General features: G+C 38.5%; 2 protein-coding genes across 2 annotated transcripts; one reads left to right on the forward strand and one right to left on the reverse strand.

Moving 5' to 3' along the window:
• The first annotated feature begins 2,683 nt into the window (after positions 1 to 2,683).
• On the forward strand, positions 2,684 to 7,945 carry LOC134826435 (beta-lactamase-like protein 3). Its single transcript, XM_063838810.1, has 12 exons — positions 2,684 to 3,040; positions 3,234 to 3,355; positions 3,589 to 3,732; positions 3,853 to 3,985; positions 4,623 to 4,721; positions 4,879 to 5,059; positions 5,257 to 5,347; positions 5,531 to 5,673; positions 5,960 to 6,110; positions 6,429 to 6,666; positions 6,774 to 6,938; positions 7,184 to 7,945. The coding sequence occupies exons 1-12, from the start codon at positions 2,963 to 2,965 to the stop codon at positions 7,313 to 7,315; spliced, it is 1,677 nt and encodes a 558-aa protein (XP_063694880.1). The 5' UTR covers positions 2,684 to 2,962; the 3' UTR covers positions 7,316 to 7,945.
• A 436-nt stretch (positions 7,946 to 8,381) lies between these two features.
• LOC134811408 (uncharacterized) lies at positions 8,382 to 14,479 on the reverse strand. Its single transcript, XM_063818203.1, has 6 exons — positions 14,213 to 14,479; positions 13,719 to 14,025; positions 13,284 to 13,556; positions 12,951 to 13,050; positions 9,309 to 9,476; positions 8,382 to 9,059 (listed from the first exon to the last, which is right to left on the reverse strand). The coding sequence occupies exons 1-6, from the start codon at positions 14,409 to 14,411 to the stop codon at positions 8,718 to 8,720; spliced, it is 1,389 nt and encodes a 462-aa protein (XP_063674273.1). The 5' UTR covers positions 14,412 to 14,479; the 3' UTR covers positions 8,382 to 8,717.
• Positions 14,480 to 19,448: the final 4,969 nt, after the last annotated feature.

A 19,448-nucleotide genomic window follows, 5' to 3' on the forward strand; every position in this document is an offset into this window, starting at 1 on the left:
ACCACCAAGGTGTGCAATGAGAACTTTTGGCCTTCAAAGCCGCATATATTGACTTTGTTACACTGCAGTTGGCGTAAGTATATGCTGTTGGCATCTAATGATGGTCCTAACAGACCTTGTTTTAACCTGAATTCGTTTTGTCTGGAGAACGTGACGGTTCAGTGCACGTAGTTTTCACAACAACATGTTCTGACATGATCAAATTATGAATAATTCAAGTCTGTTTTCGGGCCACCAGTTCCCTTGCGAGCTCACTTTCGTCTTTGCAGGTGTCTGCTTATTCATTCAGCTGTGTTGACAGCATGTTACAAATATCATACTCTTTATACTTTTATACGGATATGATAACATTTTTATAGGACAAATTTGATTTAGATCAGATAAAAGGATGATTTGGAAAATGAAATGTTCATATTTTACCAACGACATTGTGTTTAGAGATAAGTAGGAAGCAATCCTTATAACGGAATGAAATACCTCATAATTAAATTAAAGTAAGTTTGGCACGAGTTTCAACTTTTCTCCTGGCCAAAGCAGGAAAAGAGACAAATTTTAGCATTCATGACATAACTTGATGTCGTAACTAGATGACTACCATCAATTATTAAAAAATGAACCGGAAAATTCGCTGAATAGCTAAGTTATTTAAGCACCAAATTATCAAGCTTTTTTGATAAGTAAATAAGTATTGCTTTGTTAGACTGATATTTTGCTGTGTCACAGATGCGAGCTAAATATTTGTTCGTTTTCTTTGTTATGATCTTCGATCCTTACTTCTTAGACGCTTCAAGACATTCGATTGAGGTCAGATTCCACAATCATCACTAAACCTTTTTCCAGCTATCGGATTAAGTTTTACTGTTAGCCCTAAACCTTGCAAATCATATTTCACCACAAAATTAGACCGGAAACCTTAATTCCACCCCTAAACCCGAACTCCGGTCGTCTGGCTAGATTTACCACAAGGGACCACTAGGTTTTACGTTAGACCTAGACCCACAGTGTTAGACGACCAGTCCTACTTTAATAAGCCATTATCTGAGGTTAATGCTTTAATTGTGGTTCCATTGTGTACGTGCCCTAGACCCCGGGTGTAACCTAGCCTTTATAGCACGATATTATCAGACAATCACTGCCACTAGAGGTCCCCTCCCCGTTAATTCCCATGTGACGTAATACAATTTAGTGGAAACAATTGAGGTGTAATTGTTGTTAACACGATAGGTGTGGAGCGGGTGATTGAGTTAGAGCATTTCTGTGAGGGGTTGTAGAACGGCAAATACCGCGACTTACGGTGAAGAAGAAGCTCTCAATGCTGTACAGTAAAACAATTACCTGGACAATTCATGCAATTAACTGACACACGGACATGGTAAAATGTGGCGGAGTGGAAGGTGTCTGAAACCGCAACCACTGAGCTATTCCGGCCCCCAACAATTGCAGCTGTTGCGCTTTTTAATTATTCGCGTTATATTTGCGAGCAGCGACTTTTATAGATTGAGTACTTTTGTCTGTTCTTACTTGGCATTATATTAGCTTGATGATTTGGATAGTGAATCTACTGAGATTACTTCCTTTCGAACGAAAAATTGAACGAAAAATTGAACGAAAAATTGAGTTACAGATTTAACTGAAACTAAAATAGATTGGAGCTTAAATTTTGTTTTACTTTGTGGCACTACCAGCAACGGGATGAAAACCCTTTGCGATATTTGTTTGTGTTTGAAATTAGCTATTAATTAAGTGTTTTTAAATGAGAAGAGCAACACGTTGCCAACTGCATTTTTAACTGTACCCAGAGAACTGCTCTGAAAAATGACTCTTAAATTATCCTTATCTGATCCTTATCCGACCCTTAACTGACCCTTAACTGACTCATAAATGACCATTATCTGGCCCTTAAATGACTATTATCTGACCCTAATCTAACCCTTATCAACCCCTGCAAAGATGTCGGATTGATTCAAGATAAGATTTGGTCTGAGTTAGGTTAAAGTTTCGGTTGAGATTGGGTAGAGATAATTTAAAATAAGGGTTGATTTTATTTTTACTCTGGTTTTACACCAGTGTGAATCTTCTATCAGCTCTGTTTAGTCAGGGTTTCACAGGATCATGTGTCAAAACAGCTCATATTGCCAGCAACTTTATATGGTCGCCAGCTACAAACTTCCAAGATCCAATCTTTAAACGAACTACTGATTGTTCTGCCGGCCGTAACTTATTTTCACATGGCGATCATATTACATGTGTATATCCATTATACCACTGTATCTTTCAGCTTACAATTGTTACAGTTACCTTCGTAGGTAAATTGTGCCGAGATCCGTTCCTTGGACCAACTTATTTCCAGCTCCTACAATTTAAGCCACTTTTATGTAATAAATTTACCTTTAATTTTGTCGTAAATGTCTTCATTCCTAGGGTACAACTTCGTTTGTCACAGTTGACTAAAGTTAACCAGGTGCAATTTGTCACTAAATTGTTTGATGTGGTATAATTCAAAGAGACACCATGTAATGTTATTGATACGGTGAAAAATGTAGTTTTCCTCTGAGATTGCGAGCTCGCCATACGAGGATATAAGTCGAAATGGATATTTGTTACATAGTGAGATAGTACTGGTGTTGGAAGTATTAAGACCATCTTGATTAGTCATTTGATGATTTTAACGTTTTAAACTTTTGCCAGGACCGTAATGCAACTGATTATGGATTAAGTTTAAAGTTCTCGTCGAGTAAAAGAAGATCTGTAGCAGCGGCATTGAAAGAACTCCAAGAAAAAAGACACATCTTCAAGTCACAGATCAGAAACCTATACAAATCAAGTAAAGATTGACTTATTCATCACAAACCTGAGGAATAACTGACAGTGACAGGGTGAGAGTATTTGATTTGTATCTACTATTAAGTGGGATATTATCGAGGACTACCAACAAAGAGCCGGATTGAACGACTAATGTAGGATGCTGGGTGTACTGTTACTCCTACCCCTGCATTTAGTGGTGGCTGATGAGTATGACGCTCTCTTCAAAAAGATGATGGTATGTATAATATTTAATTCCTCTAGGAAGAAATGAAATTTGGGACATTTGCAGTTTTTTTCACTTCAACCATTCTATTCGATTTTTTTCTTCAAAATCGACATCGACTTTTTGCAGAAATTTCAATGATTGTAACGTTTTTGAAACTTGAAAGTTAGCTTTCCAAGAAATACTGATATCAATTGTACTTCAGGATTGCAACCCTAGTACGGCGGCTTTCGCTATAAGTGCTGTGAAAGATGGAAAGTTGGAGTTGAATAGAGCCTACGGTAAGGCTAACAGAGAAAAAAACATTGATGTCACCAACAATACCAGGTTCACGTCCTTCTGTCACCAACTTTATTGTTTAAAAGCTAACTTTCCAGTTTGATGACATGACATATGGTGGCCAAAAATTAAACTTTCAACGCTTCAATAGGGAAACCCTGCTTTGTACGTTTAAAAGCAGAACAGGGCACAGTTCCGTGAAACTTGGATTGAAACAATTTTAGGGCTACTATGAAATTTACTATGGTTTCCAGCTATAACACATAACCTCTCTATTTCAGGTTTAGTATAGGGTCGATATCTAAAGAGTTTACTGGTTACATGGCTGGTAAACAAGTGCTAGAAGGTCACTACGACTGGCAGGAGAAGATTACAGATATATTTGCCAAGAAAAACGTTAAAATGTCCATGCAAGGTGCCTTTAGGTAAGTTTTGATTGAATCTGACCTTCAAATTCTATGCATGAAATAAGACAATAATTTTTGCATTAAATTTATTAAAAATGTATGATGATACACATATTTTAATTACAATCTGTGGTACAGGAACAAAACGTGCACGCTAGAAGATGCCATGACGCACAGAACTGGTATTAAGATGCACGACTGGTTACTCACAGACGACAGGGACATCTCCCGATCAGATTGGGTCACCAAATTTATCCCACTTTTCCAAGAGGTTATTTTTTGAGCTTTTATCAATCAACGTTGTTGTCAAATTGGATCTATCTCCAGTTTTTTTTACTGATTTGAAAATATATTTATTAACTTTCTGAAAGACAGTTTATACTTGTCATAAAATTAAACACAGGTGCTAGACGCTGGTAACATATTGCAACACTATCCAGTGGCAAATAAAAGAGTAATTTGCAATTGACACTTAATGAACCATGTAATATTGTAAAATTATTATAAGTCCTCGTTTGATCGAGCAGGAGGCATTCAACTTTCTAGAAGCGTTCTAAAACAAATTAATAAATCATGACATGTTCTTGTTAAAGTAATTATAACTTATTGGCGATGATAATGACAAATGCGTGCAATTCAATAAAATTGCATAAAATTAATCACGTCATTAATAAGTAATGACTTAATTAAGTGAACGCAGATGGCCGCACAATTAACAATTTTAACAGCATTATTTCTTGAGAACAAACATATTTGTGGTTTTAACTGTCAATATAGTTTCATCAAAAAGGTAAATACAATTACATTGTTAATCAACATTGCCAACGCTCAAAACACCATTACATGTTGACGCATAGGGAGAGAAAATTCTGTAAAACCATCCGTCATCTTCAAAGCGAATATTTCAGGAATTGGAGATGAGATCTTCATTTTACTACAATAACTGGTTTTACACTCTGGTGGGATACATCGTGGAGTTGTTCGGAGGGAAATCATTCGAGAAACAGGTTTTTATTCACAGACTAGTCTTTATATACGATTCTTTTTCTTTTTGTTAGGCTTGTTAAAAATAACAAGCCTGTCTTTATGTATTAGAACGGCGAATAAAATACCTTCACCACTCCAGGGTAAATATTACAAACTGTTCACATCAACTCACCTCAGGTAAAAGAGTCAATATTTGATCCGCTGGAAATGAAACAATCATGTTTTGTGTCTGACGACGAGTTCGACGCGTTAAGCGAGAAAGACTTTGCTCAGCCGTACCAGGAAGGAGAGGACCGCAGTACTCTGTACCCCGTCCCTAAAGAGGCCATGAAGTTCATAGGGATACACAACCCAGCAGGTATGAGAGAAGCAGCTCACACTGAAACTATGTTTTGTAGTGTCATTGATATATTAGTTCCACTGGTACCAAGGGAGCCTCTGGTACCGCTTGCACCATTCGAATCGGGATAGCACCATACTGAGCATTAGGTTCATTAATTTCCGTTTGACCTGTTTACCAACAGTCTCGCACATAAATTAATGTTCCTGATTCAGGTGGCATCATATCTACAGCGGGTGATATGGCCAAGTTCATGATCGGTGTTATAGACGCACTGAACGGTGAAGATGGAGCCGTGCTGAGCAAGTAATTGATTTTAAATCAACCTTCTATATAAAAACACTACAAACCAAAACTTAATTCCTCTAGACCTACAAGATCGCGATCACACTACCTAAATTTATATTTCAATTGTAAAAAGGTCGTTTTACTTGTGGTAATTAAAAACTACTGAATTGTTTGTTCTCTTGTCTGAATCTTCTTCCTCAGGGACGTTATGGAGAGTATAACAGAGCCAAAGACACTGATGGGTATGCAGTTAGGGGACTCCACATTAATAGAGAAACCTACCTTCAACGCTACCTTCAAAGACAGTGGTTATGCTTATGGGCACATCATCGGAACATACAGAGGTACTGTGCTGTATGCAATATGTTGTTCTAAAGCGAAATTCAATAGTCAACTACCCTATCGGAATTTATTCGGTCGGACATTACTTAGTTACTTGGACGCTGGAGGGCTCGTAATTATGTCTCAAAGTTAAATAGTTGCATATTAAAAATACTATATACCCAACTAGTTGGATATTACACTTGCACATTATTTCATCATAGATTGGTTTAAAAGTATCACAGCCCAAACCTTTATCTACCTGTACTAGTAGCTGCATCATGATTGATTAATTAAAGAAATCACCAGGGTACAAGTACGTTAACCACGGAGGTTCCACCTACGGGCACTACAGCCTCATCACTGTAATCCCTAGTCTAAAGATAGGTGTGTTCACCGTGATAAGTGGCAACAACTACAAGAACACTAATATGTGGAGGATGCAGAAGCCCATGCAGATGTTAGTTGTTTAAATCAGTATATTGTCCTGAAATCCATAAATATGAAGTAGAGATTATGACTTATATAATATAAGTATTTTTATCAGATATATAGAAACTCTATGAGTTTCTACATATCTGATGAAACTTCATTTAACAACTCATATTACGATGGTCATGGTCTATATCGTTCGCGTTTTCTATTCGCGGCACATTATAAACCTTCTGCTTTTACTTCTACAGTATATTTATGGGGAGGAGGAGTTTGGCGGGGACTCATGGCCCTGAAGCCCAATATCAAATATGATAATTTGTTTTTGCACTTTACAACTTTGCAGCTACATGCTTGATAAGTTGATGAAGCAAGACGTGTGGCTGGACGCAGAAAATGCTTGTACCTTCCCCAAACCATGGATTGGAGAAAACACTGACACTTTTGAAGGGGCAAAGAGAAAGGTGGAAGAGGAAATAGTCGATAAACCATTGTCCGTGGAAGAGGCTGAGTATGTCACAGGAAATTACTCAAATCCAGTTTATCCGACAATGAAATTGAAGCTGGAGGATTCTCAATTAAAGGTAAAACCAGCTCCAACCACAAATAGTTTAACTTTAAGATCGCAAGGATTTGAGAAGGTTCAGTATATTATTTAATGCGATACGAACTTAACAAGATCCACTTTCAGTTTGAAATGGGCAATTCCAACGGCACAATAATCCGAACACCCGGAGAAAATGAAAACAGATTAAAGATAATCCTGAACATGCCGGTAGACCCTCTAAACCTACCCGAGAAGGAGAAGATGGTAGCCTACTTGATATACCCGACTGCGCCTTTAACTGCTAATAAGGTGAATTCACAACATCATTGTATTTGTAATTAATTTTGTCATGTGCTAATGCACTTACCATTTACAAGTTGAAATAATGAATTTTCTAATCTCTGTCCTAATCGATTGTAAAAGAGGATGGATTTTTGCAAATAAAGGAGCTATCAAGAAATTGATTCAGCGTGCAACCATAATATTATATTGGCATCGTCGATAAATGGTCATTAGCTCTAACTGAGGGTTAATAAAACTTTGAACGATTTCAGGTTGAGAATTTAGAATTTGAAATGGGACAAGAGAGATACCAGTTCACCAGAAACGGTTCAGACACTCATCACCTCTCCGTATTTCTTGTGATCGGAGCATTTATAATCAAACTGTTATCAAATAACTGTTAATTTAGATAAGAATACACGAAATGTACTGACTAAAACTAAATTCAGTAGCCAATTTAATTTCAGCTAGTTTTCCATAGGAATAGGATCAAGGGTCACAGATTTAAATATCATCGTCATAATTCATATTATGCCATGATGCTAAATAGTTTGCATTTCCGATTACTTTGCTCAACAGCAACATTTTGAAACCGTCACTGCACGTTTCATCGATAACGTGTTCTATTTATTACATATTTGAAATTTTCTCTGAAATCAAGAGAAGTAACTGTAAGTTTATAAGTAGATTATCTTATTAAATTCTTTTGTTAGCTCCTCAACTCTAGTTTTTTTGTCGTAAAAATTAAAATGTTAACCGGTTTTTGTTTTCGTTGTGATTGTTTTTAGTAAAATTTATATGTCCGTTCACGCAATATTTAGTTTATAAGTAGATTATCTTATTTAATTCTTTTGTTAGCTCCTCAACTCTAGTTTTGCTTGTCGTAAAAATTTAAATGTTAACCGGTTTTTGTTTTCGTTGTGATTGTTTTTAGCAAAATTTATATGTCCGTTCACGCAATATTAGTCCAAATTACGTCCAATAAAGTAATCAAAAATATTCTGTATTCAATTGATTAATTAAATTTAATAAATTAGAGCTAGCGTCTCTTTTAATTTCTCTGCGGCCAAATTTGGTGAAGATTTAGTAATTTTCAAAGTAAGAATCCCGTGAAAAAGGACGGGAAATTGAACCAGATCCCGGTCGTCCAGATCCCGGTCGACCACAGCTGGTTTCGGAGCTAACTCAGTTAGTGACTGGCTGGAAATTATGCACAATACAATTGAAACGACATATTATGAAGTAATGGAATGATTATTGAATCAAGAATTTACAATATCACGGAACAAACCACGATCATAACGATCAATGATAAAGCATTTGAAAAGCTCTGAAATTTAGAATCAAGTACTTATATCTTACATTGAAACTTAACCGTTAAACATTTTAACTATTTAATTTACAAGTTAAAAATCATTTCTATATTAACTGAACTAAACAGCATCACAATTATAAATTTAAAATATAAAACTAAAATTTCAACAGCTCTGATTAAACAGAGCAGTGTCGTATCTATTTGTAATTAATGTACTGGAACGTTATTATATTTGTATTACGCACGGGTAAAAAACCTATAACAATATGATCGTTTTCACATTTTTAGTGTTTTCAAATTCGTATAATTATAGACATGCAGTGTGAAAATATGATAATATTAGGTCTTCTTCAAAAATCAAGTCTTTCAATTCGAAGTGTAATACTATAACTAACTTACTGATAACAGCAATGCCAACTTTCTAGCGGATATCACTCAAACGCAAAATTCTCGCCAAAATGGTAAATTGAATAAATTAAAACTGTTCTAATTCAGAACGTGCTGTTAACAGTACAAACATAAGTTTCTGGAGGAGCTGAAGGCTGACTAACAGACCTTATCCCCTCTGACACCCCACCCTGTATCACACCCCGGGGATCACACACCCCCTCCCCTGCAACATATCTCTCAAACTCTGAGTGGGTCACACCCTCTAGGTCACGTGTCACCAGCTGCTCCAGAGCCAGAGCAAATGCGTTAAACTGTTCGTGTGTGTCCAGCTCCTTCTGGAAACTGTCGCGCTCACAGAGGAGTATGCAGAGGGAGCTGAGACCGTTGAGGAAGATGGCGAAGTAGAGGCGGGAGTAGCTGAATGTTGGTTCACTTAGTAATACCTGTGAGGGGGACAGGGTTTTAAGTGTACGGTAAAACCCCGATTTACCGCAAACTCCGATTTACCGTGGCTGTTTCTTTTTCCCAACGTCCGCAGTAAATCGTGGTATTACTGAATTTGCTTAGTCAGACTGTTCGTTAACATTTCAGTAGGAGAACAAATACTGTGGACACTTAAAATTAAGTAACATATAACACATGATAAAGGTAGGTCTACAATCTACATTCTACAGGCACCCTAGGCTGCATACCTTGGCGTCCTTCATCCGCTCATACCACCAGGACTGATAAGCGTACGACTTCCTGATCCTGCCTGACCAGTAGTCTACTAGACCTGGGTCTATCTGATCATAGTAGGAAGCGTCCGTCTCCACCTCACCATCAGGCCCTAGGTGTGCTAGTACTGGTCTTTGCTCTACCTGTTGGATGCGTTTATTATTATTATTAATCAACTATATACAGCAAACACAAGATAATAGGAAATAAATCATAAAATCGAGTGGCCGAGTAGTCTCGACTCACCCATAGCTTCTCCATAAGCGTCTATCATGAGCTTTGTACACTAAATCGTTGAAATTACTTAAACTAAATCTTTTATTTACAATCACAATAATATTCTTCGTCATAATGTCTTTTAATAATAAATCAAATAAATTTGAACGAGGTCTGCCCCTCCTTCCTTTGTAGTCAAGACATCCTAAACATGCAAATCTAAAAGATAAGAAAGCGGGAGTGTCATCACCGCTTCTGAGAACGTGCCCAAGCATCTTCCATCGTGCTTTCTTGATCCTTTCAGTAAGGGGACTGACATTACATCTCTTATATAAGTTCTCGTTACTGATAACCGTAGGCCAATAGGTGTTGATTATCTGTCTCAGATGCTTTCTTTGAAGAACGTCGACAGATGCCATTACGGTTTCAGGAGCAGCCCAGCTGCTACAGTTATACAACAACACTGAAGTGACAAGAGCTTCGTACAACTTCAGCTTTCTACTCTCACTGATCTGAACAGAACTATTCAACCAGACTTTCTTGTAGGTGTAGAAGGCAACATTGGCTTTGTTGCGTCTGTTGACAATATCTCTTTCTGAACAGAGCTTTGATCCTAATAGCACTGACTCTCGCCACTCTTCATTTCCTCTGATTTTATTGCCATGGGCATCCAAAGCATCTGTCTCTGCCAAATACACTCTTGTAAACACCGTCTTTGATTCGTTAACAAAGAGGCTCCAGTCCTTTAGTATGTCACTGGCAATCTCTAGTATCTTCACCAGACTCTGACCATCTTCACTCAGAAGCTCAGCATCGTCAGCATAGGCGGACTCTAACGGGAGGCCTCTATCAGAGACTGGGGGGTTTGGTCTAGGAATTGTGACACTGATCACGGCTCTGATGTGATTCAGGGCACCGGCAAGGGTCAATGTAAACACTTTACCTGCCAGACTGTCTCCCTGGTAAGCTCCAATATTAATCACGAATTCACCAGACTCAGCTCTGTTGACCGTCACCTTGAGCTTTGTATTTGAGAGGAGGTACTGAACCAGGCGAATGTCGTCTCTAGAGCATCCTGCATCAATGAGGAGGTTGATGATGGTCTGTCTGCGGATGGTATTAAACGCAGCGGTCATGTCAATGTTGATTTTACTATACTCAAACTCGCGCCTGGTAACCACTGATGTCAACATTCTCTGAGACCAAACCAGGTCAGCACAACTGCGACCCTGCTTGTATGCCACCTGCCAAGGTCCAGTGTACATATCAACGTGGTAATTGATTCTGTTCAAGGCTACGAGGGATAGGACTTTTCGAGTTCCATTTAGCAATGTGAGGGGCCGGATAGACTTTACCGGACCTCGGGGTTTTCCTGGCTTCTGAAGGGGTGTCAGGATACCTTCTCCAATAGCTGAGATGTATGTGTTGGTCTCAAAGGAGAGATTGTAGATCCTAGCCAACTCATAGTGGAGGGGATATCCAGCAGCTTTCATTAGCTCATTAGGTATACCGTCAGGGCCACACGCTCTACCGGATTTCAGCTTCATAACAGCACGGCCAACTTCTTCAGGTGTTATGGGACAGAGGAGGCTTCCAGGAGGGTCTATGAATGCTGGGAGGTGGGGTTCATCTTTGTCATTGAACTCATTATTAAAGTATTCTTTAATAGCTTCTGCTTTTAATGAGTCAGATCCTAAGGTGTTGCCGTCTGCATCGTGGACAGTCACTCCATCTTTCTTCATCCTACACTGGGCCAAAGTTCTATTCGCTTCAAACATGCTTCTGCAGCTGTCGGTGTTGTTGATGACATCTACTAGGGCGTTAGCAGTGGCCTCGTTGATAGATTTCAACCTCTTTTTGATGGTACGTTTGAGATGGTTGATTCTTTTTCTGAGGTCACTCCTGTCACTTATCCCTGTGAGGCTACATTCTTGCTGAAGGGACTTTCTCTCTGCTGAAAGTTTAACGACAGTTGGATCGTCGCTGTACTGATGAGGCTTCCCCGGGGGCACTTTACCAACCACCTGGACGGCACATTTACTCAATATACCAAAAATATCAGAATTTTCAGAAATAGCATTATTAGTTAAAACTCTACAATCAATATCACTTTTAAAAGAATCAAAAAATTTAGACTTAATATCAGAATCATTAAGGCGATTGACATCAAACCTTATTTTGTCAGACTTAGGCCGCTTATGTACAATGTATTCACAACCAAGTTTAAAACGTGCGACCACAGGTTTATGGTCAGATTTCACAAAATCACCGCAAAAAGAGCGGGAGTCTGTTAAACAGACTTTAAAGTTAGTACGACATAAAATATAATCAATTTGTTTAAAATAGTTCACAGTGTCTTTTGAACCCTTGGGTCTGCCCTTGGGAACACATCTAGCCTTCCAGGTGGTAATATACTTCGCTCTGTGTTGGAACGCAGTATTGCACGCAAACAGACCATTATCAACAATAAAGTCCAGTAGAAACTCACCGTTCCTGTTTCTCAGACCATTACCGAACTGACCAATATGATTATTAAGGCCAGCATCATACTCTTTCCTACTGCATCTCCCAAGTCGGGCATTAAAATCTCCAGCAACAAACAAATCGTACCGAGCTGGGATATTGATAGCAGTTTTCAGATCATTGAAATATGATTGTAACAATGGGGAGTTACCTGTGACCTTACTGATGTCATCATCGACAATCTTCTTGGTTGGTCCGTATACGTTAACGATCCTGATCCTACGATGAGATCCGTTGGGTTCTGTGAGTCTTATATCAATGAAAGCCACTCTGTTACTAAGTGATCTCCATGCAACGATAGAAGGTACAAGGACTGGGCAGATTAGAAAACCGAGACCATAATGATACCAATTGTCTGATTGTGCTAGTGTTACAAGTTTGTGACCGTCAATAATTGTTTCCTCGAAGTCTCGGCATTTTGTCTCTTGGAGACATACTACATCGAAATGATAACGTTTAGCGTCACTTACTAAATGTTCTCTCCTAAGAATGTTACCTTTAATACCATTGAGGTTCCAACTTGAAATGTTCAGAGTCGAAGACATCGGCATAAGGAGAAGTAAGGTGAGCAAAAGGTAGACTTCTAGCGAGCACGTCTGTTACAACTGCCATTCTGCTAGTGGGGGGCGTCACTCCATTCCATCCTGACTATGCGTTTATAAAGCCACTAAAGTAAACAAACCTTGTAAACTCTATTTGTCCGTGTAATTTCTTTTTGACTTTGAAACCTTGATGTCAATCAATGACATACATTATAATTATTTGAACTGTAGATTACAGATTATGATAATTGATATGAAATCATTTCAAATCCCATAAAAACTCCATAAAACCCCGTAAAACCCCAGGAACCCCCCCCCCCCCCCCCCCCCACGTACTTGTTTATCCTCCACTGTGTAAGTAAACCTACTGAGAGGTACCGCATATTTCTTAATAAAACGTGTTAGCCCCAACATGGACACCTGATGAACTGGGGCGCTGAAATAAAACGTCAGTCGAACTGTTGCGAGATAATGGTCTAAGTGGTGTAAAACCTTTGTTTGGGAGATGATTTTTAGTTATCAGAGCTATCAATATTTGAGAAACACCAAAATTTATCGGGGTTTTCAGAGCTATCAAATTGTGTCAAGCAACCCGTTTTTATGTTAGCGATCAGGTTTTATCAAACTTCTTTAACATGAAACAAATTATGCATTATTCTATTGACTTACCAGACAAAGTTAAAGTAATGTTTGATAAAGAAGGTCATGTAACCGTACTCCAACCACGACTCATCTGACACGGAAGGTTGTGACATCTCACTGCTGGCTAACAGGTACAGATGTTTGTCCATCTCTTGATCACCTCTCACCCGGTAGAAAGCTTCTGTGAACTTCTCCGCGTAACAACAGTCCAGTATCAGGACTATCCTCCGACAGTCTGACTTTGAAAACCATTTGTAGAAGTGCCTAGCTGAGATACCTGTCCCGTGGGTGTCCTCCATTCTGAAACCAGAGGTATTTTAAAGACTTTAGATTAATGATTGCTGTAAAGTGTATAGTTCTTTTGTTGTTTTTATAGGAGAAGCTTGACGTGAAGCCAAAATAGTTGTGAACGTAACCAGGAAAAGAAGAAGAAAAAAGGTTTAATAAATGCAATAGGAATACCTGAAGTCCTGTGGAACAAGATAGTGCTCATCCTGAACAGTGTGTCCGTGACCGCTATAGTATATCAGGACCATGTCCTCCCTTTTTGTCGTCTTCAGTGCGTCCTTCACTGCCTTCCTGATATTTTCCCTGGTCGGACGTTTTCTGTGTGAAGTGAGGAGCTTTACCCGACTTGGCTTCATGCCAAGATGTAATCTGCATATATCGGACATGACAGTGGCGTCGTTTTCTGGCGCTTTTCCAACAGAGTCCAGAGGAAGGTTATCCTGGGTTGATACCCCAACTATAACCGCATAGTCTGTCTTAGCTGGTGAAAGATACGAGTTTAAACAAATCTGCAAGTATTTAGACTACGAGCTGTTTGAGTGCAAACAATGTGTCGGGGATTGAGAAAATTAATAATAGAAAATGAGAATGCTAGAAAATTAGACTTATAACCTGGTGCTAATAAATAATTATCATCTCAATTCTAATCTTCATTACGATTAACCTACCTATCTTGTGCCTAATATCGTTTTCTGCGGTCTCCCCAAAGCGCCCAGCTCCAGGTTCCAACAGAGTACGGAGGTTGCTGAACTTTATCACTAAATCCTGGAACTGTTTTCCTTTGTCATCGTCTGAGTCTAATTTCGAAAAGTCACCATACCCAGCATCTTCCACTGACATCGTCCTCAACACCTCCTCCACCGACATCGTCCTCGTCTTCAATCCATCCTAATTCTACAGTTTATGTGTTATGTGTATTCTCTAGACCATTTATTATTGATATTATCTATAATTGGTAAGGTGGTTTATATTTAAACCGTAATGACGCAGTATATAAGCTGCAGACTCACTATGCATGGGGTGTCCGAAAAAGGCGACTGAGTGATTTTTGTTATTAACTCATCTCAGATTTAACCTTACGGCTAACGGCTAGTTACTTCTCTTACAAATTTACAAATTTCTGGGCAAAACTCTATTAGAGAATAAGGAACCTGTTCATTTGGTCCCTTATTTTTCTGCCAAAATGGGCACTCATTATTTAAGCTTTCGGATGAAGATAGCTAAACACAATAACAAGAATTCAGACCTTCCACCGTTTGAGGTATACATTTGAAGTTTACCCGTTTAAACTACATAGTGTACACTGTACATAGCATTTGAAAACTTCCCTCGTCGTAGAAGAGGCATCGCTGTTATATAACAAGTTGAAGTACAATGTACAATGTACGATTAGGTATATACTTAGTACACCTACTCAACTATACCACTAACGCAAAGTATAAACCAATCCGAAAGTAAACGTTACACATTGAAATAAACAAAATGTACACTCGAGTACTCAGTACGCGAGTACAAAGAGTAACTAAAGACGGAAACAGCACGAAGTACAAGCTTTACAGGGACCACTGTAAGTACAAGTATTAAGTTTGTGTAAATACAATTACATGCACACTTACAGAGGGAGAGATCTATATTGGCATATGTTAAGGCTGTGTTAATCATTTAATTGACTAAACTATTCTACGAACGTCAGTACATAAACCAATCGCAATAGCTTGCTTATACTCTTATACATGACGTACGTTGCATACCTATATTTTTTCGCACGCGAAGCGCGCGCCGGCCGGGTGGCGTGCACGCTTCACGTGCACTAAAGGCTTAAAGGGATATTATTATTAGCGACAAAATAAACGCAATTGTCGGACGTGAGGAGAATGAGGACTACTGCAACGTGTAGCAAGCAATAACTATTAGGGACTGAGGGACTCCCAAATAGAAGGTGGTGGAGTCTGTTTCAGCAGGTGAGGGTGATTTGCCGATCAGCTAGCCGCTTGATCTGGTCTTATGAGACAAAGCTATTTGCCTATGTTACTGAAAGTGAAGGAAGTTGGGACAAACTCTACCGACATGGTTATCTGTATTGGTTACCGTGTCGTCCAATCAAATCCAATACACGCTACCACGTGTCAAACTAACTACCACCAGCTTCTCCGTTACCTTCCACATCTCTCACTGGAGCCAAAGAAAGAAGAGAAAAGTGTCGAACAACTCAATACTGATAACTATAAAATGGGTAAACAAAACATATCGCATTCTCACATCACAATCCACGTGTACCTTGTTGAGCAAAAGCCAAAAAATAGAGCAAGTCAGAAATTTAATTAACAAAGATCAAGAAACTGGCACAGCTGTCCTCCCGAGACTCTGTTCTAATGTTCTACAATGTTCTAATGTTCTACACTGTCACAATGTTCTAGTATCCTAATTGAGGGTGAGCAGTTTTAAGGGGCACTAGAAATAGAACACCCCCTTTACCGGGCTTATTAACCAGATCCTGATAATACGTTACCTCACAGAGAAGGTGCTGTGTGGTTCCTGTCTCACAGAGGGAATGATAAGAGAAACTGATACCCCTCAAATTAGAATATTATCAGGATTCAGGGTGATGTTACAGTTCATATCACCAGTTTATTATTCATCAACATAATAATAAATCCCACGACTGGCCAATGATAACGAATTATATCGAATCAGGGGTCTTATTAAGTTATTACACTATGAGACAATGCAATGTAACATAGAATCCCAAAAATGAAAACCTAATCTAGAGCATCGCATGAATAATGAAAAGCCCTGAGAAGTTGTTATCTAAGATAGCGAGTAAACTGAGGGTCTCAAGACGACAAGGTGATACGCTATAAGAATTCAACAAAGTGGGTAAAGTATGAAAATGACTGGCTCGAGCGACTATCATCACTAGACCTCCTTCTCTCCACCAAATCCAAAGTCGAAGTAATTTTTCAGCTATGCTGGCCTATTTCCATGCCGAATGGTTCGTGGTTTACATTCCGTTAAAATTAAAACGGTGTGGCAACTCTTGATATCACACTCGCACGGCTCGATATGCTTATTAAACAATCCACTGTACTGTGTAGCCAAATACTAATATCCAACAACAAATCTTTTGGGACGGATAAAATCATATGTTTTACGTCAATTTGGTGCAAATATTTCGTTGTAAGAACAAAAAATCATCAGATTTATCGGGGTTTGAAAAATAAAAAAGCACGAACCTTTCCCTACTCTTAATTACAGAAACATTGCCGAAAAGTGTAGCAACACGGAAGTTGCCAAAATGGCGAAATGCCAAATAATATGGCTAACGACTATGAATATAAAATGTCCACTTGAGCAACTGTAGATCAGTGTAAGGAGCTGGCACAGTTCATTGTGTTCCGAGTAATGACACCACCTGTTCACATTCAACTAACTTCGTTACACCACATCACGTGATCTAACATCACATGCCCTTATAAGGGTATCAGGTGACTATATTGATTACAGAGTATAATTGGTATTTTGTTTTATGTTATATTAGGAGGTATCCGTATCTGGTTGTGGAGGACCCGTACACCAAAACAGGGTAACGTGTCGTCCAGCGTTAGTAGAGATCCTAGTGATCCTACAAGAACAAAAGATGGTGACTAATAATAGAAGAAAAACACTTCACCAGGTAAGTACCCTACATAACACACTAGTGTTATACGCAGTTACATATTGAAACCTAAGGTATGATTAATGATACCGTTTACTGTACAACTATTACATTTCAACTCTGTCAACTTCTTTCTAAATTCATATAAAAAAGAAGTCTCAATAAAGTAGTCAATGAAAAGCAAATAAATCAATGACAAGATGAATCGGTATCTGCATTAGGCATTCTAAAAATTCGAAACGAGCTTTTGAGTTTTGAAAGCCAAATAAAAAGGAGAATGAAGGTTTACAAGGTTTACAAATATAGAATCTTTACTACATCAATGTTATGTCAGATTGTATGAAATTCACTTCCTAACACGGTCGCGGTGTTTGGTATCTCACCGTACTGCAATTTCACCCGTAATCTATCTAATATAGATTACGAACTTATTCAAATACTAGTGTAACCCGGCCTACGGCCGGGATTTCACTGCCGCAGTTAAAAAGGGTAGGAGTAATTACCCGCTGAGTCAAAACCCGCATTAGGTGACCCAATAGTTTCTTAAACAATAATCTCATAATCAGTTATTTCTTGTGGATAATTAAGTCATTATTAGCCATGAGGCACCACACTCCATGATCATAAGGTCTGAACACCGAGTATTACACCTCATCACTCCCGTCTTGAACCGCTTTCTATTTTTATTTAAATCGTTATAGAAATTAACCCTTGTTAACTCCGCACCACACCCGCATATTATATTTGAAAACACGCATAACATTGTCGTATGAACTCTCTCTCTCTCTCTCTCTGCAGTCCAAACAGACCCCAAACACTAACAGTCCCCCCTCCCCTAATAAGCTTAAGGTATAACATTACAGCGAATCTTCCAGGCTAATCCAATTATGACGCTACTTAAATGCAGCTATAACATATTACACAGTAATGAGAGAGAGAGCAAGCCCCGTAACTCTTGCCGTTCTGCTCACGCAATTTTATGTAACATTTGTGGTACAAAACCATCAATTAAACCACTTACCATCGGCCGATTTTTAAAAAAATTTCCTATGGGCTTCATCAGAGTTTTGTCGACACTATACCGAAAAAATCAGTCCCGTAACTCTTACCGTTTTTTTTGTATAACCGACCGGAAATTACACACGGACAGACAGACAGACAGACAGACACACACACACACATTCTGGTGTTATTAAGGTGATAAAACACACTCAACCGTTTATAAGGTAGATGTTCCACAATTAAATCACTATTGCAGTACACCTCAAGATAACAATATCATGTAAGAGTCTAATTATAAGATCATCTTAAGTCTTAACATGATCGTATGCCCTTATAAGGGTATTATAAGGGTATCAGGCGATGGTTACATCAGTGCAGAGACAAAGCAGTTACGAAACTAATGGGCTCATCATTGGTCAAGGCAGTATAACTTTTGTTCTGATATGTGTAGTCGCACACGGAGTGTGCAAGATAAAGCATATGTATAGTTAACAATATAGTGTTTACAAGATTTTGAGCGATATTTTAAAGAAATGTTTAGCAATAATGTCTGATCTCAAAAACATACAAATAGTATAAATAGTAAGTACCCACTACCCACTGTAAGAGTTATCAGATTAAGTAAACTTTGACGGTAATAATAAATACTGGAAACTATAAGTCATAGGCGATTGTAAATCCAGTTAGAGTTGAACTAAATTGAGTATTTGTAAAGAGTCCGAAAAATAAAAGGGAACATTAAAGTCTAGAAGTAAGACATCATAATTGAAGTGTCCGCTTCTAGACGAACAAAGTATTACAAGTCACATGAATCACACGAACAGATCACACAAATGAACCATAATCAGAGAAAGAGAGAAACAACTATCAGCTGCACCTGGAGTTATGAATCTTAAGACCATGTGCAGTTCCTGGCAGCCCGCAGCACTTCTATAGTTCCTAACATAACGAAGGTAGACTTCCTAGTATCTAGTATTTTTCCAATTTTTTACTGACCAGAATTTTAAGCTCGTTCTCAATACCAGTACCACAGTAAATATGTCTGTCCTTCCATCTGTCCATCACAGTCACACTTCGTCGTAGCAACGCAGTACTCACGGTATAGTTATCCAACTTGAATCTTTAACAGCAAATTAAATAAAACATGATCACTGTTTATGTTTAGTGCGCGGCGTATGTGTGATGTGGAACACATTGAATGTTTCAACCTTCTCGTGGTATAAACTATTATAGTAGTACAGACTACA

The sequence above is a fragment of the Bolinopsis microptera genome, chromosome 2, assembly GCF_026151205.1.
Source record: "Bolinopsis microptera isolate Bmic1 chromosome 2, MBARI_Bmic_1.0, whole genome shotgun sequence".
NCBI lineage: Eukaryota > Metazoa > Ctenophora > Tentaculata > Lobata > Bolinopsidae > Bolinopsis > Bolinopsis microptera.